The 24032-nt window shown below is 37.2% G+C and overlaps 1 protein-coding gene across 7 annotated transcripts in view; it reads right to left on the bottom strand.

The window, feature by feature from the left end:
• SWT1 (SWT1 RNA endoribonuclease homolog) overlaps positions 1 to 24032 on the bottom strand; it is a 103637-nt gene that overhangs the window by 11487 nt on the left and 68118 nt on the right. For 5 of the 7 annotated variants that reach the window (XR_003425529.2, XM_027074350.2, XM_027074348.2 and 2 more), the window contains 2 exons: positions 8478 to 8544; positions 5203 to 5267 (listed from right to left, as the gene is read on the bottom strand). Coding sequence is in view for 4 of the 7 variants with exons in the window: in XM_027074350.2 (XP_026930151.1) it covers positions 5203 to 5267; positions 8478 to 8544 (132 nt within the window). In the remaining 3 variants the exon portion in view is untranslated. The remainder of the gene's footprint in view (positions 1 to 5202; positions 5268 to 8477; positions 8545 to 24032) is intronic. The other 2 variants (XR_008293215.1, XR_003425531.2) reach the window with 1 other exon arrangement.

Genomic DNA, 24032 nt, shown 5'->3' with positions numbered 1-24032 from the left:
CAAACTTATCTATAGATAAAACACACACATATTTATAAACTTATTTATAAACACCAAGGTTCTGTCTGCCGTGTCATGGAATTCAACTTTTGATCAAAGCTACTTTCAATCTGAAACCTTAACTCCTTGCTTTATCAGAACCTAGGAAATAGTTTTCTGTTCTTGAAAAGGAATTTAATGACTTCCTTGTTGCAGTAAGTGTGGTAAGGGGTACATCAGCAGTGTCCTCCTTTGCAACTAATACTTTATAAATGAAAAAAACAGATTAATAAATTCAGGCAATGTAAGTAATCATTTTCCTCAGCATTCCAGAAAGTGGTCAGCTATATGCAAGTTAAATCCTTCTGTTTTTACCAGGAAAACTCTGCTTCCTTTCATCTGGTGCATTTGGCTCTGTGTCTAGTACGAACCACGGAAACCGAAAGAACCTCTCTCTTTTGGCAGCTTATTTAAAAACTGTGAGCTGTGGAGCACATGTGAGGCTAGTATGAGAGCTACTGATCACTGTAGAGACAGCAATTTCAAAACAAACCACAGAGTAACAACTCTAAAAGCTACTAACCAAAAGCCTTCTAAGCAACAACCACCACTTTTCAGTGCATTCAAGATATTGAATATATTCCATTTCTCTTCAAAATTATCCTTTTGGCTGTAAGAGGGAGTTTATTAATTAATATTGTAGTTCAAATCCCTGGCATAAGAAGACTTAGAAGAAAAAAATAGGTACAACTACTTTAACTCTGAACATTCAACTTTGACCCCTGTACAAACCCATAAAAAAGAACTCCCAACTATTCCAATGGTAAAGTGAAGTCAAAACAATTTTAGACACCTGACTGGAACCATCCTGCAAGGAACTCTGCCTTCTAAGTTATCCACAGTGAGCTTTTCTACCTTCAAAAATATGTCCAAGGTTGACAGACATTATATATTTTTTAAGCTTTGATTTCAATTCTAGTTAACACACTGTTATATTAGCTTCAGGTGTACAAGATAGTGATTCAACAATACATTACATCACCTAGTGCTCATCATGACAACTGCACTCCTTAATCTCCATCATCTATTTCACTCATCCCCCACCCCTCCTTTCTGGTAACCATCAGTTTGTTCTCTATAGTTAATAGTCTGTTTCTTGCTTTGTCTCTCATTTTTTTCCCTTTGCTCATTTGTTTCTTTAACTCCACATGAGTGAAATCATATGGTATTTGTCTTTCTCTGACTGACTGATTGATTTCGCTCAGGATTATACTCTCTAGCTCCATCCATGTCATTGCAAATGTCAAGACTTCATTTTTTATGGCTGAATAATATTCCTTTTCATATATATATGAAAGGACACACACACACACACACACACACACATACCACATCTTCTTCATCTATCCATCAATCAGTGGAAACTTAGGCTGTTTCCATATCTTGGCTATTGTAAAGAATGCTGCCATACACATAGGGGTGGTGCATGTATCCCTCTGAATTAGTGTTCTTATATTCTTTGGGTAAATACCCAGTAGTGCAATTACTGGATTGTATGGCAGTTCTATTCGTAACTTTTTCAGGAACTTCCATGTGGCATTCCAGAGTGGCTGCACTAGTTTGCATTCCCACCAACAGTGTACAAGTGTTCCTTTTTTCCCCACATCCTTGCTAATACCTGTTGTTTATTGTATTTATTTTAGCCATTCTGACAGGTGTGGGGTGATACTTCACTGTAGTTTTGATATGCATTTCCCTGAGTGACGTTGAGCATCTTTTCATGTGTCTGTTGGCCATCTGGAGGTATTCTTTGGAGAAATGTCTGTTCTTGTCTTCTGCCCATTTTTAAATTGAATTCTTTGTTTTGGGGGGTATTGAGTTTTAGAAGTTCTTTATACACTTTGGATACTAATCCTTTATCAGATACGTCATTTGTAAATATTTTCTCCCGAGTAAGTTGCCTTTTAGTTTTATTCGTTTCCTTTGCTGTCAGAAGCTTTTTATTTTGATGTAGTCCCAATAGTTTATTTTTGCTTTTGTTTTCCTTGCCTCAGGAGACATATCTAGAAAAAAGCTGGTAAGGCCAATGTCAGAGAAATTGCTGCCTGAGCTCTCTTCTAGCATTTTAATGGTTTCCTGTCTCACATTTAGGTTTTTAATTCATTTTGAGTTTATTTTTGTGTATGGTGTAAGAAAGTGGCCCAGTTTCATTTTTCTGCATGTCGCTGTCCAGTTTTCCCAACATCACTTGTTGACGAGACTTTTTCCCCATTGGATGTTCTTTCCTACTCTGTCGAAGGCTAATTGACCACAGAGTTGTAGGGTCATTTCTGGGTTTTCTGTTCTGTTCCATTGATCTGTATGTCTATTTCTGTACCAGCACCATACCGTCTTGATCACTACAGCTTTGTAATACACCTTGAAGTCAGGAACTGTGATGCCTCCAGCTCTGCTTTTATTTTTTCAAGATTGCTTTGGCTATTCAGGGTCTTTTGTGGTTCCATACAAATTTTAGAACTGTTTGTTCTAGTTCTAGGGAAAATGCCATTGGTATTTTGACAGGGATTGCATTAAATGTATAAATTGCTTTGGGTAACATAGACATTTAACAAATTTGTTCTTCCAAACCAGGAGCATGGAATGTCTTTCCATTTGTTTGTGTCATCTTCAATTCCTTTCAACACTGTTTTATAGTTTTCAGACTAAAGGTCTTTCACCTCTTTGGTTACGTTTATTCAGAGGTATCTCATAGTTTATGATGCAACGGTAAATGGGATGGTTTTCTTAGTTTCTCTTTCTTCTTATCATTAGTGTATCGAAATGCAACAGATTTCTGTATACTGATTTTGTATCCTGTGACTTTACTGAATTCATTTACCAGTTCTAGAAGTTTTTTGGTGGAATCTTCAGGGTTTTCTATATAAAGTATCATGCTGTCTGCAAATAATTAAAGTTTGACTTTTTCCTTACTGATTGGGATGCTTTTTATTTCTTTCTGTTGCCTGACTGCTTTGGCTAGGACTTCCAGTACTATGTTTCATAAAAGTGAGAAAAGTAGACATCCCTGTTTTGTTCCTGACAAGGAATGATCATATGGTTCTTATCCTTTCTCTTACTGGTGTGATGTATCATGTTGATTGATTTGTGAATATTGAACCACCCTCCGAACCTAAGAATAAATCCTACTTGATCGTAGTGAATGATTTTTCTTAAAGTATTGAATTTTGCAGACATTATATTTTTGACACAAATGTCATGTACACAAACCTTTCTGTGGCCTATTTGTGAAGTTCTATCATAAGAGTATAACTGACTGACACTCTAAAGATTGAAGTTAGAAAAAAAATTGTTTTCACCCACCTCCAGCTACAACGGACATGCCCAATAATTTTTCTTGGAAAAACTACTTTGATGTTAACACTGTCATTGCACCTGCTCATGAAGTTTTGTAACAACACAGGTACATGTGCAAGTTAAAACTAGCAAATAAACTGGCTTAGTGGTAGAAATGGCATATTACACAGCAGTGAAAGTACAGTCAGTTTTGCTACAGCACTTGTTTTGAACACACGAATTTGTTCCAACACCACTGCTATATTAAAGAATTTGAGCATGATGCAAATCTCACATTTTCTTATATCCAACAGTGATGAACAGAGAAAACTGTACTCAGCCAAACCAAGCTACTTAGGAATACACAAAACACACACCTGCACACACTTTAAACATGTACCAGTGCCTCATTCACATTTGGTGTGGCAACTTTACATTCAACTTCAGACAACCCTCCCTCCACCACACTGCATGAATCCACAAGCTACAACCCTTCCAAGGACCACTTCCACATGCAAACCTCAGCTTTTTTTCAAGGAAAAAAGTCAGATTTTTTTTTTTTTATCACATTCATATATTTCTTAACCACGTAACAGGTGTAAAACTGATACGACTTTGATTAGGTTCCTTTTTTTTTTTTCCAAATGGCTTTCTTATTAAGTTTTTGAGTGATGTGCCTCAGCCCATTTTTCCCAAGAGCCCTTTTCTTGCTTGATTTTGCATGGCACAAAGGTGATCATTTGGAATGAATATGTTATGCCATAATAGAACTGACTATTAGCAAGCCAACTACTGCTCCATGCCTCAACACGGATAATTTTCAAAAGTCAAAAAATAATAGCAGGGGATGGGGGGCAGGGAGTATAAGATGGAGGGCAACACTAATGGCATTAAGTGAGTTTTTGCTCCTCATGAATTTGTTTGCCGGGGCTCAGGATTGGAGGGCTTCACATATACATCTTGAATATTAAAGAATCAGATTTTCTACTCCTTCCCCTTTATTACACATGAATGCAATAAACAAAATTATTTTTTAAAAGAATATATATGGTACTATTACGTACATAAACAGATGAAATTGATCAACGTATATTTACTGATACATACACCCATAAAGATGAGAATTATAAACACAAATCTCTGAGGAGAGGATGAAAGGGAGGATATACACAGAGATGGGTAAAGGTCTGTTTTGTCAACTGAAGGGTAGGCGTGAGTAGTTTTTATACTAGTTATTCTTTGAAACACGGTGTGGGGAAAATAAGGGGCTGTGAGGTCAAAGGGGTCAAAGCTATTTTCATAATAAGACAAAGACATGATTTGCCTTTTGCATTCTCATTCTTGCAAGAATGTGCAACAGTTTTCCAGTGATACATGACATTATCATCAGAGTAAACTCCATTCAAAAGCAACTATGAGAACCCATCTGTCTTCAATTAAACCAGATGTTAAGAGACTTGCAAAGTGTAGAACCTCACACTTTTTGTTTGGGAAAAATTATTTTCATAATTATATGCTCCTATCTTAACACGTAATTAATTAGTTATTATTTTGAAATGAATGTTTAAAAAATTTTCAATTCTAACTTATAATACAGCAAATATAGATAGAGATGACCTACATAAACAAAACAAAATTTTGTAAAATATAAAGGAGTCCTGAGGCCAAAAAATTTGAGAGCCACATTAAACCTTATACCTGCTTTTATATATGCGCGCACACACACACACAGAGCTCTCTTGTATGTATGAGCTATTTCATATTAATAAAGGTAAAATAAAATCAGAGTGTAGTAAAGACATAAAGAGAATCCTCTGCCAACACATCAAGTGGAGCCATGTACGGTAAAAGCTGATGACAACAGCGTATCTAAATACAGATGGGACTTACCGATACTCAGTCTGTGAGACACAATCATAAAGTTCCTGGGCAGTGAATTGGACATTTTTATTCACCTGAAAAGAGCCAAGATGTAGTTACTTAAAACGCATATGAAGTCAAATGAGCAGAAAGAGCACAATTAGAGCGACCCATATTCTGAGAGAGAATGTCAAGTTTCCAGCGTTTGCATAAAAACAGCAGGAACAATCAGAAGTTTGGTGATCACAATGCTAGGCTAACACCAAACTATGTGTAAAAATACTAGTCCTGTAGTTACAACTTAATCTGTTCAAAGAACCAGAAGTGATCTATGGTTCTGGGGTTAGTGGAATTGAGTATTAGAATTAAGTATCATTTTGTAGATCAAGCGGAAAGAAAAAAATGTGTTCTCCTTGAAACACTAAATTCTACTACTACTGGTTCTTATCGATAGATTCAGGCTTCAGGGTGCCTGGGTGGCTCAGTTGGTTAAGCACCGGACTTTAGCTCAGGTCATGATTTCGCAGTTCACAGGTTCAAGCCCTGCATCAGGCTCTGTGCTGACAGCTCAGAGCCTGGAGCCTGCTTCAGATTCTGTTTCTCCCTCTCTCTCCCTCTCTCTCTCTCTCTCTCTCTCTCTCCCCCTCCCCCACTCTCACTCTGTCTCTCTCTCTATATCAAGAATAAATAAACATCTTAAAAAAAAATAGATTCAGCCTTCAACTAGCCTAGCATTTTAGAAGATTTCTAATGCACACATTCAATATTTCTTTTCTAAAAAAAAAGCACAAGTTTTTAAAGAAGTTAAAATAATTCTATTTAAAGGACTGAAGCAGATTTGGGGTCACATAAGTAGACTATTGTATTTTAAAGATTTTATTTACTTTTTTTAAGGTTTTTTTTTTTTTATTTTTGAGAGAGAGAGAGCATAAGTGGGAGAAGTGCAGGGCGGCTGGGGGGACAGAGGATCTGAAGTGGGCTCCATACTATCTCCATGCTATCAGCAGAGAGCCCCATGCAGGGCTCAAACTCATGAGCCAGGAGATCACAACCTGAGCCGAAGTCAGATGCTAACTGACTGAGCCACCCAGGGACCACTATTTATTTACTTTTCAAGTAATCTCTACACCTAACGTGGGGCTCGAACCTACAACCCCAAGATCAAGAGTCTCATGCTCTACTGACTGAGCCAGCCAGTTGCCCCAGGTAGACAATTTTATTTTAATTTTTTTAACATTTATTTATTTTTGAGATAGAGAGAGAGTGGTGGGGGGAGCAGACAGAGAGGGAGACACAGAAGCCGAAGAAGGCTCCAGGCTCTGAGCTGTCAGCACAGAGCCTGACACGGGTCTCGAACTAGTGAACCATGAGATCATGACCTGAGCCGAAGTCGGCTGCTTAATCAACTGAGCCACCGGGGCGCCACCCGCCCCCTGCAAGGTAGACTATTTTAAAAGTAGAGGCAACCATATCTTGTTTATATCCTGAACATTAGAAATAACTCAAGCTGAAAGAAAAAATTATTCAACTCTAACAATACCTGAGTATTATAGTTGACCCTTACTGAAGAGCCTTCACTTTGATTTAAATACTAAGTTTATAAACTGTTGGGAAAGGTCTATTTAGGAAAAAGTTTGATTTACAGACATTTTCTAAAGAAATGTCTTTTTCACACTATCAAGCTAATATGTTTAAACTAATAATAATTAATAATTAAACTAATAATATATTTAAACTAATATGTTTAAGTTCACAAATATCATAATTCAGATATAATTTACAATACTATAAATGCAAAAGTCATTGATCATACAAAGATTAGTCATGACACACTTGGAGCACACAGTCAGTGACTGAATTCTATATTTTTTGAGGCTTACTATTGATTTAGGCTATATTCTACTCATGTGCAGGGAGTCTGGAAATTTCCAGAATCTGGAAATCAATAGAAATTTTTTTTTTTTTAATGTTTACTTATTTTTGAGAGAGAGAAAGAGACAGAGAGAGACAAGAGCACAAGCAGGAGAGGGGTAGAGAGAAAGGGAGACACAGAATCTGAAGAAGGCTTCAGGCTCTGAGCTGTCAGCACAGAGCCTGATGCAGGACTTGAACCCACGAACTGTGAGATCAGGACTTGAGCCGAAGTTGGATGTTTAACAGACTGAGCCACCCTGGTGTCCGAGAGATTCTTTTTCTCAAATAACTCAAATAGCACAGTGCCTAAATTTTCAAAAATTGTGAACCAGTGATGGAAAACACAACTCTTTCTATAAAATAGGTAACACCATTGAACACTTACTCTGTGTCTGGTACCGTTTGAGGCACTTCATATATGTTAAATTATTTAGTCTTTACAAGAATATCTATAATTTATCTACTGATGTTATTCCCACTTTACAGATGAAGAAACTAAGGCAAAGAGAACTAAATAACTCTTTTTGAGCACACAGTTAATAAGGGGTAGAACCAACATTTGAACACAGGTAGTTTGATCCCAGTATGTGTTCTTTGTATGTTACATCCAAAAAGTTAAATAAAGAGCAAACCAGAAATAAAAGGGAATATATTTTAAAAAGTTTAACTCTGTAAGAGATGTGAGACTTGAATGTCACATTCTTTCACTTAGAACATTAAAAAAAAAAAATTAAACACACACACACACACACACACACACACACACACACACACACACGAAAAGAAAGAACGTTCAGGAACATGGGCAAACAAACTGAAGATCTACAGAATACTTTCCCTGGATCAGCACTGATGGGGAAAGCCTTCAAGTTACGTGACAAACTACATCAGAGTCACACCTCTAAGTTCCACCACCAGGGCCTATGCTGCTGCTACAGAGGAAACGAAATTATAGCTTTCCTTTTCCCTGATCATCGGCTCTCAAACAGAGGTGATGCTTTCTCGCGAGGGGCCGCTGGTGTATGTGAGCTGAGTGAGGTGTACTCACAATGACTCAGATATTGGGATTTAGCAGCTGAGGAGCAGAGATGCTAAATACCCGCCGTGTTCCACACAATGATGAAATGACCTGTCCAAAATGTCAACAGCACCCCTAATGACAAACAATTCTGTGTTGGACAAAGTGTAGGATTATAGAACTCTATGTTTTTACTTCAAGAGTGAAAGAAAAAGTTTAATAGGTCTTTGACAAACTTCTGTGGTATTTAAGAATGTAAAGCAAATGTCAGTTAAATAGAATTCTGTCGCATTTTAGAATTCTACCATGTTTATTTATAGTAAAACTTGCTTATGGTGGAAATACGATAAACATGTCAAAATATTTCTCATACCTCATACTTGACTAGGAAGTTATAGAGGGTCTCAACATCTTGAAAATTACTGTTAGGGGCCAAAATCCTAAAAAATAAAATAAAAACAAAGGAATGGGAATGAATGATTAAAAAAATAACACCTTGAACTTTTCCTCAAAATATATCCATACTGTGAGATAATTTATTGTAGGATAAGCTAATTAAAATGTTCACAAACTTTTTGGTTTTTATTTATCCACTAAAAATGATAAAACCATCAGTTTAATTCAACACATCACTTTATTAAAATTTTTTTGCTTATTTATATTGATACTTACATCACCATTTAATCAACAGCCATAAGCATTCTTACATGAAATTTACCTTTTGAGTTACAATAATACATATTTCTCAAAAGGTAGATAGAAATGGAAGGTGCATTTAAACTCCACACCTTCTAAGCAGCAGGTAACGCTTGAAGAGTTCCCACAGAAATGTTCAACCAACCCAAGTGGACAACTGATTAAACTATCAGGCACATAAAAGAAATCCTAATAAAATATTTCTGACTAAAGTCAAATAATACTATTTGAACTATCAGCATAGTATTCTATGAAAAAGCATGAGTAATCAGAGTATGTCCATTGCTGAAAATAATACTGATTCATAAAGTAACAATGGAAAGGAACATAAATAACATAAAAGTATGTAAATAACAGAAAAAAACAACAGATGAGAACAAGGGAAAAATAAAAATAAAGAAGGAAATGAAAGAACATGTTTCTCCATCTAGCATTAAAGTATCCATTCTTATTTTTTTATACTAAGGATTTTTGAACCCTTTCATGTTGAAGCCTTTTTTTTTTCTTCTGGAAAAAAAAAAAGGAAAACAGTCCTTTCATTATGGTATAGTGATGATGGGCCTTGCCTGCCTGCCTACATTTTCTAGCTGTGTGACCTCGGGGGAGTTGTGACTTCTTCGCCTTCATGTGTTAAATGAGGATGGTAATAGTCCTCACTTCATAGTATTCTTATCAGAATTAAATGAGTTCCTTAAGAAAAAAAGCCTTTATAACAGTGTCTGATAGACAGCCAGCACTATATATATTATCAATTATAATAGTAACATAACTATTACCATCTAATAGTTTCAGGCCACAGAGTAACTGCACAATGATCTAACTGAGAAATCAAGCCACCTCAATTAATTCTTAAAATCCAAGTGCCTTTTACTTACAATGTCTGAGGTCCTCACATCCTTGACAATGCTTGATACCTTCGGACTTCAGAGTTAACTGATCTCAATAACCTTAATCAGATCTTTACACGATTTGGCTTTTATTAGACTTGTGGGAAAGCTTTCATAAATCATTTTTCAGGGTACAAATTTTTAAAGGGGCTAGCTATACTCTGGAGGAGATACATACAGAATACAAAAATCTGCACAAGAATACTAGTTTCATGGAAAAAAACTTTTCTCCCAACAAGTAATTTTAAAATACAAATAATCTCTGGTTGAGTGTCCTACTCTTGATTTCAGCTCAGGTCATGATCTCACGGTTAGTGAGTTCGAACCCCATGTCTGCTGTTAGCACAGAGACTGCTTGGGATTCTCTCTCTCTCTCTCTCTCTCTCTCTCTCTCTGCCCCTCCCCCACTTGCACTTGCTCTTTCTCTCTCTCAAAATAAATAAACAAATTTTAAAATACAAATAATCTCCTAACCAAAAAAAAGGTGGGGAGAGAGAAGGATAGTACGTGAGGGAGAGTCCATAATTTCCTTTAAACAATGAAAACAAAGCAATCTAAATAAACTAATCTTTCAGAAAGGCAACGGAAGAAAATAACATGTCCTACTTCTGTAACCAAATATAAACAAACTATCAGCAACGTGGAATAATTTACATCTATTCATTTTATAGTTCTGGATTATTTCCAATAAAGATGGTAAGAAAATTAGATGAAACAAGATGTTTTTTATTAAAAGCCTTAAAAATTCCAAGCCAATATCACAGAAGAAAGTACTTTACCAGAGAATAAAATGAACATTTCTTTGTCCTGAAATACTTCACAGAAAAACTGGTTTTAGGTAAATTAGTCATTTATCTATAGCAACAAGTCCTACCCAAAGTAAGAAATAAAGAAAATAATTACATCATCCTAGTTTTCTAATTAGCAACAAATTGAAACAATTTTAAACTCTCAACTTGGTTTTATTTTCTTTTCAACAGTTTTACTGAGGTACAGTTTACATACCATAAATTCACTCATTTAACAACTCAATGATTTTTAGTAAGTTTACAGAGCTGTACAACGATCACCACGATCCAATTTCAGAATTTCCTTTACCCCAAACAGTTTCCTACTGCCGACGTGCAGTCACTTTCTGTTCTCGCCTCCAATCCCAGCTCCAGGCAGACACTAATCTACCTTCTGTCCTTACAGTGTGGACTTTTTGGACTACATTGTTTTCTCAGTTTGTAAGTTCTGTCCCTCTTATCATTACAAAGCACAGCTGTGACTATAAATGATATCACACTATAATTCAGAGTCCAGTGGATGAGTCAAAATCTAGTGGATAACGGCTAAACCCCACAATGTATTTGGTAAGTATAAAAAAGCAAGATGCATACCAAAGATGCCCAAAAGCAGAACAAGAGACCCTTTATTCTCTCATTCAGCAAATATTTGGGATCTACTACGAGCCAAGCTCTGCTCCAGGCTCTTGGATACATCAGAAACAAAAAGACAAAGACACATGGTAGACCAATGCATCAGAACTCTAAAGGGCTTGTGAAAGAAAAAAAATCCTGACCAAGCACAGGAAGATAATGGAGGAAGAAAAATATCTCATTGTTATGCATTTGACAATCTCTTTCCACTTGTTAATTGCTACTTGTAAACAAACAAGTTTCTAGTGATGAAACACAGGAATTTTAAGTTTCTAAGGAAGAAGTCATTTACTCCAAATATAAAGATTTGATTATCTCTAAATATCACAAAATTATATTCTAATGAAGAAAGGTATACTGGTATGTCAGCATCATTCACAGATATATTACTTTTATCAGACTAAAACTACACATACCATTCTTTTAAACTAGGATATACATTACGAGACTCATTATAAAATGTACTATTCTTTTTCCCTTTAAAGTTTACTATTCTTAAAGAATGTTTTAAGGTAAACTGAGCCCTAAATGGACAATCTTTATTAAAATACATTCAATTTAGGGTTGAAGTTAGACTTCATTGTGTCCTATGAACTCTGAGTTTATGAGAATGGAATTTGGCCTGATACTAAAAGAACTGCCAACTTTCACTAACTAGAAGTACAGTTTGTTGAAAATAAAAAAAAAAACTAAATGGAGAAAAACGGTTTATGGACTTGTATGCCTTAGTTAATTCCCCACACAGAAATTCTTCAGAGGTCAGCTTTCTCTATAGCTTTCTCATTTTTTTTTTCTTATATCAATGTGAAAACAAAAGACTCTTATAATGGAAGTCCTAAAATTATCCTCCAGTGGCAACTTTTTAAAATAACAGAATGAAGAAATTAGCTCTTAAAGGAAATGCTTTTTCAGAAAATGGCCATTTTTAATTTATAAAAATGTCCACACTTGTCTTTTCAAGAGAAATTCACAATCATCAATAAGTACTTATCCAATGCATACTATTTTCTCAAGTGGATATTTTACTAAAATAATACTAGCTATGAATAGAAGAGAAAATTAAAAAACATGGTTGCCTATCTTCAAGTTGTTTACAACCTGGAAATTTCACTTTGGAATTCTGGAATCAGAACTGGGGAACAGACATCGGAAACAGGATGCAGTTCTCAGCTCATAGATTATTTATAACCCGTATCTGATCTGAATGCACTTGAGTTTCTTTTAGAACAGCATCAATAACAACATATAGTGTCTTCCTGAACACTTAGAGACTGACGCTGTTTTACATACTACATACATCATCTCTAATTCTTTTACAACCACAAATTCAGTTACATGACCTTGATCAAATTATCTGCTTTTCTGCACCCCCACTCCTCACCTGTGAATGAGGAGAAAGTAGTAAATATTACCAGTTTTCAGATATAGAAATCAAGGGTGAGAGTGGTAAAAACTTGCCCAAGATTATACAGAGTGGTGGTAAGCATCTCTCTATTGGTTTGACTCTGGAGCCCATGCTTTTTCCACTAATAAAATGGGTAACCACCACTATCTTCTTGCCCTTAAATGATTTTATAAAATCAAATGAAATAAAGTTTTTAAAAAAAATTTTTTTAATGTTTATTTATTTTTGACAGAGAGACAGAGCATGAGCAGGGGAGGGGCAGAGAGAGAAAAAGACACAGAATCCGAAGCAGGCTCCAGGCTCCAAACTGTTAGCACAGAGCCTGACGCGGGGCTCGAACTCACAGACCGCGAGATCATGACCTGAGCCGAAGTCGGATGCTCAACCGACTGAGCCACCCGGGCGCCCCTAAAGTTCTTTTAAAATAGCTAAAGAGGGGTGCCTTGGTGGCTCAGTAGGTTAAGTGTCTGACTCTTGATCTCAGCTCTGGTCTTGATCTCAGGGTTGAGTTCAAGCCCTGCTCTGGGCTCTGTGCTGGGCGTGAAGCCTACTTAAAAAATAATAGTAATAAAATCAAAATAAAACACCTAAAGAATTTTAAATGTAAGCAAAGAAACGCTTTAATTTGCCTTTTACCAAATGCTTCTGGTAAACTGTTTTATGTATGTTCAAACATTTGATCTTTGCAGTTGTTTTGGTTTTCTCAAAGCCACAAAGGAAGTTAGTACCAGAACCAACACTCAACAAAAGTCCTGACACTTAACCACAGAAGCACTTTGAATTTTCTTTTTATCTATAAGCAATTATCATTAAGTAAGCAACATGTTAATCTCAATTACACAAGTTTCATTTCCATCTTGTCCAATATCAATACATCTCTTTAAAAAAAAAAAAAAGAGGGGCGCGCCTGGGTGGCTCAGTCGGTTAAATGTCTGACTTTGGCTCAGGTCATGATCTCACTTTTCTTGAGTTCGGGCCCCATGTCAGGCTCTGTGCTGACAGCTTGGAGCCTGGAGTCTGCCTCCAATTCTGTGTCTCCCTCTCTCTCTGCCTCTCCCCCGCGGGTACTTTGTCTCTCTTAAAAATGAATAAATGTTAAAAAAAAAAAAAATTTAATTAGTTAATTTAAAAAAAGACTATCCACTCAAATTTTTTAAAAAGACAGAAGTTAAGGGGCGCCTGGGTGGCTCAGTTAGTTGAGCATCCAACTTTGGGTTAGGTCACCATCTCACTTTTTCTGAGTTTGGGCCCTGCATCAGGCTCTGTGCTAACAGCTTTGGATTCTATGTCTCCCTCTCTCTCTGTCGCACCCCTGCTTGTGCTCTCTCTAAAAAATAAACATTAAAAAAAAAAAAAAAGACAGAAGTTAATAGAATAACCTGACTGAAATTAAAAATCAAACAATGCACTAAAATGGACTAATTTATAAGTTAGAATTTTGAAAACTGAAACAAAACTCTTCTAATTACGTTAAAAAATAAAGCAACAGACTCAGGAGCGGGAAAAGAAGTCTAGAATATTCAAGTTTTATATCTAATTCTAGACATTCAAAAGAAGAGAGAGCATGTTCTTAGATATTTATAAATCATAACTTACATACCACAGAACTGAATAAATTATGTTCCCTGCTGGCAAGACAAAGTTTTACATTAATATTTTAAATAGTTTTGAGAGTGAAAAAATTAATAAGTTTATTTAAAAATAATTATATGGCTTATTTCACTTAGCACAATGTCCTCAAGGTTCATCCATGTTGTAGCAAAATCAGAACATCCTTCCTTTTTAAGACTGAATACTATTCCATTGTATGTATTACACCATAATGCCTATCCATTCATCTGTTGATGGACACTTGGGTTGCTTCCATGTTTTCTCTACTGTGAATAATGCTGCTATGAACATGGGTGTGCATATACGTCTCTGAGACCCTGTTTTCAATACTTTTGTATATATAATTAGAGTAGAGGCTGTCAGAGGCTGGGGGAGGGGGAAATGAGGCTTTTAGAGGCTGGGGGAGGGGGAATACAGTTTTAGTTACAGAGATGGATGAAAGTTATAGAGATGAAAAGTTAGAGAGATGGATGGTGATGATGGCTGTGCATTATGAATATATTTAACACCACATTAACACATTTTTAAGTACACTTAAAAATATACTTATGGTGTGTTTTACCAAAATAAGCAAATCAGATTTAAAAAAAGTAATTACAGAGTGAAAATGTTTGTGGCATTATCTGTAACACTTATTTTACATTCTCTATGGTAAGAACTGACTCAAGGGTCAACTATTATTATGAGCCACTATTACTTCATTATTGGGGATAATGTAATTTATTCAGCATCTAACCAGTGCCAGGAACTGAACAAATGCGGTCTCTAATCTCTGCAATTTAAGAAAGGAACTATCATAAACTCCATTTTCTAGATTAGGAAACAAATATGAAGAGGTTAATGGTGACAGTAAATTGATGGAACTAGGATTCAACTGCTGATCATTCTCTCAAAGCTCTGCTCTTCTCATTTTTTTTTAATGTTTATTTTTGAGAGAGAGAGAGAGAGAGAGAGCATGAGCAGAGGAGTGGCAGAGAGAGAGGGAGACACAGAATCCGAAGCAGGCTCCAGGCTCTGAACTGTCAGCACAGAACCCGACAGGGGGCTAGAACTCACCGACTGTGAGATCATGACCTGAGCCAAAGTTGCAGGCTTGACTGAGCCACCCAGACACCCCTCTTCTCATTTTAATATAGTGACATATGTGGACAATACTACCAAACTGGATTTTGCTGATGATTTAAGTTGTATTACTCATAAACTGGGTGAAAACTGACCTCATTGACAATGAGGAAACACTCAACCAGGAAAAAAAAGTCTTAGGTCTTAGAGCACACTCTCCACCCCCCACTTTTTGGGTTACTTATTACACACAAAATTAAAATTATATGTTCTCCATAGTTAATTTGGTGAAATCAGCTATGCAAGTATGAGATATCTATCAGTGCTAAATTTCGAAAGAATACCACATATAATTAGGGATGCCTGGGTGGCTCAGGCGGTTAAGTGTCTGACTTCGACTCAAGTCATAATCTTGTGGTTTGTGAGTTCGAGCCCCGCGTCAGGCTCTGTGTTGTCAACTCAGAGCCTGGAGCCTGCTTAGGATTCTGTCTCCTCCTCTCTCTGCCCCTCCCCTGCTCATGCTCTGTCTCTCAATAATAAATAAACATTAAAAAAAATTAAAAAAAAAAAAAGAAAAGAAAGAAAGAATAACCATATATAATTAAAACTGGTGAAAAGAAAGCCGCCTGGGTTGGCTCAGTCGGTTAAGTGTCCGACTTCAGCTCAGGTCATGATCTCGCAGTTTGTGGGTTCCAGCCCCGAATCGGACTCTGGTGACAGCTCAGAGCCTGGAGCCTACTTCAGATTCTGTCTCTCCCTCTCTCTCTGCCCCTCCCCTGTTTGTACTCTGTCTCTAAAAAACAAACATTAAAATAATAATAATAAATAAACTTTAAAAAATTTTTAAGAAACTGGTAAAAAGAAAAAAATTAAATGATTTAAACAAATTAGACAAATTATTTTATGTTCCTGTTTTCCCTTCAGAGAAATTTGATTTACTCTGAATACTGGCGATCTTTTTTTTTTCCCCCTAAAGTTGGTGGTGGGACAAGAAGAGTTTATAGGTAATTTTAATGACTATGTTTGTAATTTAATCATAAAGGCAATTCTATAGAAGCAAAATATAATTCTGTTAAAGGAACAGACTATATGGTTTACTTATATGCAAGACATATACACATACAATAAAAATACACTGATAAATACTACAGCTTTCTGTTAATTTCATAGAAAGGTTAAAATACTATAATATCCATCTACTTTTATCTGGGTCATTAACCTGTACCTCCAGTTTATTTTATACATTGGCATTTAAGCATAATAATAAAATGGTTAGGGGCACCTGGGTGGCTCAGTCGGTTGAGCATCGGATTCAATTTCTGCTCAGGCTGTGATCCCAGAGTCATGGGATCAAGCCCCACGTAGGGCTCTGCGCTGAGCATGGGGCCTGCTTAAAATTCTCTTTCTCAATAAATAAATAAATGTTTGTATGTATGTATCTATGTTATGATCTCAGTCTCTCTGGAGTCAGTCTGAAAAGTCAAAGAGTAGGGATTGAAACCCAAGGAAGATGGCTCCAGTGTCCATGTTCCTACCCACTATACAAAATGCCTCTAGATATACGCAACACGTGAGGTGAATACTCATCCTAAAATATGGTTTGCAAATATACAGCTGAAAGAACCTTAAGGATCATCCAATTCTAATCAAAGACCTAAAGATATCTCCTTAGGAAACAGGAATGTAATGAAAGAAACGTAAACAACAACACTGATGTCTGTCTGTCCAGTTGTGCTTCCAGATTTTGAGATAACAATCAGACTGACATAGTTGATGAAGGAAAGTAATAGTCTATATAGAACTTGGAAAAAGGGATTAAAGAAAAAGAATTTCCCTGCATGGGGGAAAGGGTGACCTTACTGAAGGGCAGATTAAGCTCTATTGTAGAAAAGAGACTATTTTAGCTCAAGGCCAACAACCCCGGGGGGGGGGGGGGGGGAACAGCAAGAAAACTTGGTAATAATCTAGTATGCAATGTAAACATTCCTTTAGGAGTTTATAAATATTTTGGTTCAGTTACTGATTTCAATGTAAATAAATGAGCATACTGATATATCAGCTTACTTTGTTCTAAATTTGATTACGGTTGAGTCTGAGAAGGTTTCACAGTAAACTGATAAAATTCCTAAATTTGCAAATTTGGGTATTGAACTCTCTACACCAGTAACTATGGAATCATGGCATTAAGATCCAGGTAGCCAGGTATTTCCTATTATTTTTGCAACTATTGATTATCACATGTTAACCCTTGTGTGGAGTGGGGATATATTAAAAATCAAAAGAGCTCCTGCCCTTAAAGAGCTTACCAGGTATTCTCTCTTTAAAATGGGTAGTATAAACAAGAGAGAATCTTCAGTAACTAATGTTGGTTGTCCTTGACGAGAACAAGGTAGCTGAGGTAAAAGGGATGGAAAGAACAATTTTCATTTACTATATATCCTTTTTTGCCTTTTGAATTATTTTTAAGCAACATGAAGGTATTATATATTTTTAAATGATTAAATAAAATTATTTAACAATTGGGGAAAAAAAGAATTGATGGACTAGAAAATAAATCTGTGGAAATTATTCAGAATATGGCACAGAGGGATAAAAGAGATGAAAAAACAAAAAACAAAAAAGGAGTTAAGAGACACGGCTCAGAGAATGAGGAGAGGCAGGGATAGAAATTCCAAAATAAGAGAAGAAGGAGAATGGGGGAAAGGCAATGATGGATGAGACAATGAATGAGTATTTCTGGAATCAAAAATGCAAGTCTTCAGATTGAAGAAAGCATAATACATCTCAAGAAAAGTAAATGAAACAAAACCCATACCTAGACATATTGTGATAAAACTGCCAAACAGGTAAGTTACAGAGGACAATCTTGAAAGCATTCAGAGAAAAAAGAAGACAGGTGACCTACTAAGGAAAAACAATATGCTGACAGCTGACTTCCCATTTCCAAGACGATAGTAGATAATGAAATTTTGTCTTTGAAGTGCTCAGGGAAAACAGCTCTCAGCCTGGAATCCACACTCAGCTCAGGATCAATCAAGAATGAAGGCAAGGCAACACTTGGAGTCAGAATGAGAGCACTTACCACTAATAGAGCTTTGCTACAAGAATGAGTCAAACCTTTGCTTCATCAAATAGAAAGCTGAATCCTCAAAGAGTAGGAGGAATAAAGCAATGAGAAAATGCAAACACCTAATAAATATGACAGGGCTAAAAACAAAAACTATTTTATATAAAAATAATTTGGGGGAGGGTGGTTTAAAACAATGTGAAACTAATGTCAAGAAGTACAGACAAGGAAGATGAGAGGAGGGAGAATGTAAGTAGTCTTAAGATCCTTGTTTTACTCAGGATCTGAATAATCCTGATATTTTAAACTTTATAAGTCAAGTATGCATTTACTAGTTTAAGGATAACAATATAAAACAGAAATAAAATGTGCAACTTTCCAATAAGTAGTGGGATAAAAGGAGGATTGGAAAAACTAACAACAGTACACCTGGGTTGATCCAATAAAGGGCAAACGAGGACAAAGGAAAGGATAAATACAAAAGGTAAAGTGAGAGCATACAGCCCCACATATGGCACTTCGGGATGGCCCTCATTGTGGAATCACCAGCAAAGATCTTTAAAGGAATTTCAATAGCTGAACTTGTGTTTTGGGGAACATAGTTTTTGTTTAATAAGAACACAAGCCAAGATTTTAGTTCAGTGATGAGCAAGAAATTTCCCTTCATTTAAAACATCCATTTGTATCGCATTGGGAAAGGTTTTTGTTATTTTAGTTCATTCGTTGTGGGGGTAAATGTCTGTGACCTCAATTAGTTTAGACTTCTGTACTGTATTCTTAAAGTTTCCATAAGAATTATTTAACCTTAGGGGTGGCTGAGTCAGTTAAGCATCCAACTCCGGCTCAGTCATGATCTCGTGGTTCGTGGGTTACAGCCTCACGTTGGGCTCCTGTCTGACGGTGTGGAGCCTGCTTGGGATTCTCTTTCCCTCTCTCTCTGCCCCTCCCCCATTCGTGCTTTCTCTCTCAAAAATAAACAAACTTAAAAGAATTGTTTAACCTTAAAAATTTCAACATTTACAAATATAGGGCAGTATTTCTGGATTAATAAGCCTGTTTGAAGCTTAAAAGAAAAAAAGGATGGTGAATGTAAGTCCAAATATACCAGTAATCATAGTTATGTAAACAGATTTTACTTACTATCAAAAAACCCAGACTAGCATTATGTCATGTAGAAAACAAAAGAAATAATGACCCAGAATGTTTGGAGATAAAGAGAAAATACTAACAAAAAAGAAAAGAAAAAGCAAGTCTGGCAGGATTAACACATGACAAAATAAACTTGAAGGGAAAAGTTATTAGCAGTAAAGAAGGCCAATTTGCCAGGCAGATATACCATAACCTCACAATCTAGAAAGCAAATGTTGACAGCATTACAAGAAGAAACTGAAAAGCTCACAACTACAATTGGAAATTTTAACAAAAATCACAGGACTGTTCAGACAAAAATCAGCAACCATATACTAATATGACTATACAATGAACAACTTTGACCTAATGGACACGTAGAGAATCCTGTACCTTAAAAAAACCAGAGTCAGTCAAGTGGCCCCAGTTTAAATGATGAGTTCGGTTTTAGAAATTTAGAGTAGCAGCAGAAGGCTCACAACTGAACCAAGGAGAGAGGTAATACTGAAATAAGTTCATGAAAGGGTTGGGAGTAGATGAGATCACAAAAGGAGAGCATATACAGAAGGGAAGGTGGTAGTGATAGGATACACCTAGCGGTGAGTCTAGAAAACAAGTTGCAAAAGCTTGGAGTATATCAAGTTCCTGAAGTAACAACCAAATTTATTCTAGGAGTATTATTCAATATTCACCTTTAACAGGTTTGGTAGGAAAACATGGTTTAAAGAGGAAAACAGTAACAGCATTACTGTAAAACCGTGAGCTGAGATCTCAGAAAGATCTAAGGTGCCTTGGAGAAACTTTCACACAAAAGGCCCTTTAAGGGTCCTAAGAGTGTGGCTCACAAAATCTGTTGAGCAACAGGACTTCCAAAAATTCTTACGGGCATTGCCCTGCAGCAGCTTCACAGGAAACCCAAGGTCGGGTTTAAATGCAAGGGTTTATTTTAAAGAAATATGCAGTTGTGATTTTTGTCTAATGGAGTGAACCCCAGTAGGATTCACAGAAAACAGTGTTTTGGAGGACTGTCGTGGTAGAAGTGCAACTACTTGGGCTACATGGGATAGAGGTAATACAAAGTGAAAAGAGGTTTTGTACTGCCTACCTTTTATGAACAGGAAGCAGACTGAGAAGGCTCCTCAGTTGCAGCTTACTTTTCTCCTGTTAAAAAAGCTCAGAGGCTAAAGCCAAGAACCCAGAGAAGAGAGTTAAGAGCAGCTGTAAGTAATTCACAGGCACCAGGACTGAGGCCTCATGAAGTGGTAACACGTGCATAGCTGGAGTTTTGAATTGCCAGGAATCCTGCATGCCTCTGGTTTCCCACCCCTGCCCCCAACCCCTGTTTGGAATGAGAAGGTATACAGCAGTTATCCAATGCCTCGCTTGACTATTATGTGTTGGGAGATGAGGGGAACCAACTTGTCTCTCTAGTCCACAGTAAAACCAGAGAGGAGTGGTACCCAAGGAGTCACACCCAACAAGCTTTGCCTCACCACACCTGGACCTGATTTAAATAAGATCCTAGAGGTTGATGGGGGGTGGGAGGGCGGGGAGGGTAGGTGATGAGCATTGAAGAGGGCATCTTTTGGGATGAGCACTGGGTGTTGTATGGAAACCAATTTGACAATAAGTTTCATATATTAAATAAATAAATAAGATCCTACATGTTAAGCTAATGTCATAATGGGGTAAAACGTGGTGGTCTTGAGGGGAGGGATGAGTATATGTGGCTAGGGGAAGGCACGTAAACTGTTGTGGCCAGAGGGCAGACTGTGTTAGACTGTATTTTCCAAGATGGCCTCACCACAAGATCTCTCATCTCACATGTTCTTTTTATAATGTAATATTGACATTCCTCCTCCTATCAACAGATGGAGTCTATGTTCCCTTCCCTGAATCTACGGTCTGTGACTCCGTGGAAAATGACACTATATAATTTCTGAGGCAATGTCATTAAAGGCAAAAGAACTTTCACCTGGCATTTTTGGACACTCTTAGAAGCCAGCCTTCAGCCTGTGAGGAAGTTAAGGGTACATGGAGATGCTACGTGTTGGTGTTCTAGTCAACACCCAGCATCAGCCAGACTTTGAAATGCCACCAGGTGCCATGTGACCGCAGCTGCACAAGAGAGCCCAAATGAGAACTGCTCAGCTGCGTCCAGTCAACCCCCAGAACCATTAGAGAATATAAGTGATTGCCAATGTTTCAAGCCAATAAGTTGTGAAATGATTTGTTATGTAGCAGAACAGGGCAGGTGAGGTAAGGGAAGTCAACCACCAACTAAACTGCAAAGTATGCAGTTTCTTGTGCACCTAATCTTTTGATTGGCTCACCACAAAGAACTGAACTGCTTTTGCCTTTTTCTTTCTGCTTACTCATATATTCATTAGCTTTTTAGTGAAGATTCCCTCGATAAAGTCCTACTGTATCTTGGTTGAACTAAGAATATTTCTCATGTAGAGAGAAAGATCAGTGGCTCTGTTGGTGGTAGACAGGATAGTGGCAGTAGGAACCAATGACCCTAGAGCCCGGGAAAGACACAGACCTGAGGCGGAGTGTAGAAATCGATAAGGAATAGGTGTCTAGGGGCGCCTGGGTGGCGCAGTCGGTTAAGCGTCCGGCTTCAGCCAGGTCATGATCTCGCGGTCCGAGAGTTCGAGCCCCGCGTCGGGCTCTGGGCTCATGGCTCAGAGCCTGGAGCCTGTTCCCGATTCTGTGTCTCCCTCTCTCTCTGCCCCTCCCCCGTTCATGCTCTGTCTCTCTCTGTCCCAAAAAAATAAATAAACATTGAAAAAAAAATTTTTTTAAAGGAATAGGTGTCTAAACAATGGTCCTTTCCCATGAGTCATTACATCACAGAAGTGTCTAAGTTGAAGAATTGGCAATAAATTTCTGAACATGGAATTCTATTTAAAATGAGTTTCAATACAAAGTTGAAAATTCCTGGGTATGAAAAGTATGTTGGTTCAAGTTATAACACAATTATATCTCTTCAACTTCTCTGGAAATCTATACATTTACGAAAAAAACTAATTACTGACTAATGGCACTGAAAATAAGTTGTATTTTCTTTGTTTTGCTTTGAGGGCAGATGGGTGCTAGTACATTGGCCCTAAGCTTAAATATGTAAAGCAAGAATAACAATTACAGTTTAACTGAATGGAACACCCTGGACTGTAGAATGCTCTTTTTTTGCACGTGAAATACTTCCTAGGATCACATCCATGTCTCTTATTGTTTGCAACTATTTCCAAGCAATCTGTAGGAACTGCTGACTTTTAAAAAACAATCATAGTAATCACGATTGTGCTCCTATGGTACAGAGGGCACTGGGATACAAGATCTTTATTAAAACCCTTTATTAAAAACCCTCTTCCGCACCTCCAGATATTCCCACTTTCTCCCCTTTGCTCTTCCAGTCCTTCCAACAGTACTGAAATTAAGTATGTATATTAAATTTTCTGTCCAAAATATCTAGAGTTGTTTGTTTTCTTGACTAAGCAATGACTGAAACAGTACTTGTTACCAGGAGAAGAGTTATTTGGTATAATAATAGAGAAACCATCACCACTTACTTCCCTTGATTCTTGAATTCTACATATTCTAAGGGGAAAAGGGCACCATATACAGCATTATTTAGGACAGAACCCAAACTCAACAGGTTATAGCTGGTATGGTAAATACGATTTTTACAGGTCACTCCACTGTTTTGCAAAGTCAGTTGCTTAGGTTAGCGTATGATAAAGACAGTGAATTCCACATAGCTATAGCTGCACTTTGCTATAAAATTAGTTCCTTGGTATGGCATATCAAGAGAGTGGCCAATATATCCCTTAAATTAATAGATGGAGCTGCTGGCAGAATCACTACCATGAGGGAAGGCAAATCCACATCCAAAAGAAATATCTATTCCTGTGAGGACAAATCACTGCCTCATGATGGAAAGGGTCTGAATCACTGCCACTCTAAGTGGCTTACTGGTCTCCAAGCAGATGGTGCCTTATTGAGTGCTTAGCATTTGCCTCTGCTGCTGACAGTTTGGGCTCTCAACAGTGGCAGCAGCCAGAGCAGACTTCTTGAGGGCAAGTCCCACGTTTGAGCTCATGTTTTCTAAGACTGCCATTGTCCCTTTGTTTAGGAGCTCACTGACCAAACACTGGGGTGGCTAGGGAAACACTGACATCTACAGGACAGCTGATCTGGTCCACCTGATTACTGAGTCTCCTCTGCATATGGTAGGTAGCCTTTGATGAGTATTCACATGGGACACAAACACCCCCATATTCTGTGCCCATTGCAAGATGCCCATCCACAAACCTTTTCTCCAGACGTCCCTGTCACCAAACTTTCAATCTTGTTTTTCCTAAGCTATCAAATGAACCAGTAGTTACTGTTTATCAGTCAAGGTTGATTTGTCTCACTGACCATTTCTCCAACTATGGTGGAATTTAGGTCCCCAGAATTAGTATTCACTCAGAGCCAGTATCTAGCAATCCCCCGCAAAAGTCTTAGTATTTCACTTTTTCTACGCTAACAGAAGCCCTGCTAAATGGACACAAATCCTTTTGAAGAAGGCTGACTTGATATATTCTTCACACTCCTTTATGCTCCACTAACGTGCCAAAGTACTCACACTTTTTAATCTATATTA

This window comes from Acinonyx jubatus, chromosome E4, assembly GCF_027475565.1.
Source record: "Acinonyx jubatus isolate Ajub_Pintada_27869175 chromosome E4, VMU_Ajub_asm_v1.0, whole genome shotgun sequence".
NCBI lineage: Eukaryota > Metazoa > Chordata > Mammalia > Carnivora > Felidae > Acinonyx > Acinonyx jubatus.
Note: the sequence above shows the minus strand (reverse complement) of the source record. Positions and strands in the feature narration are given on the sequence as shown.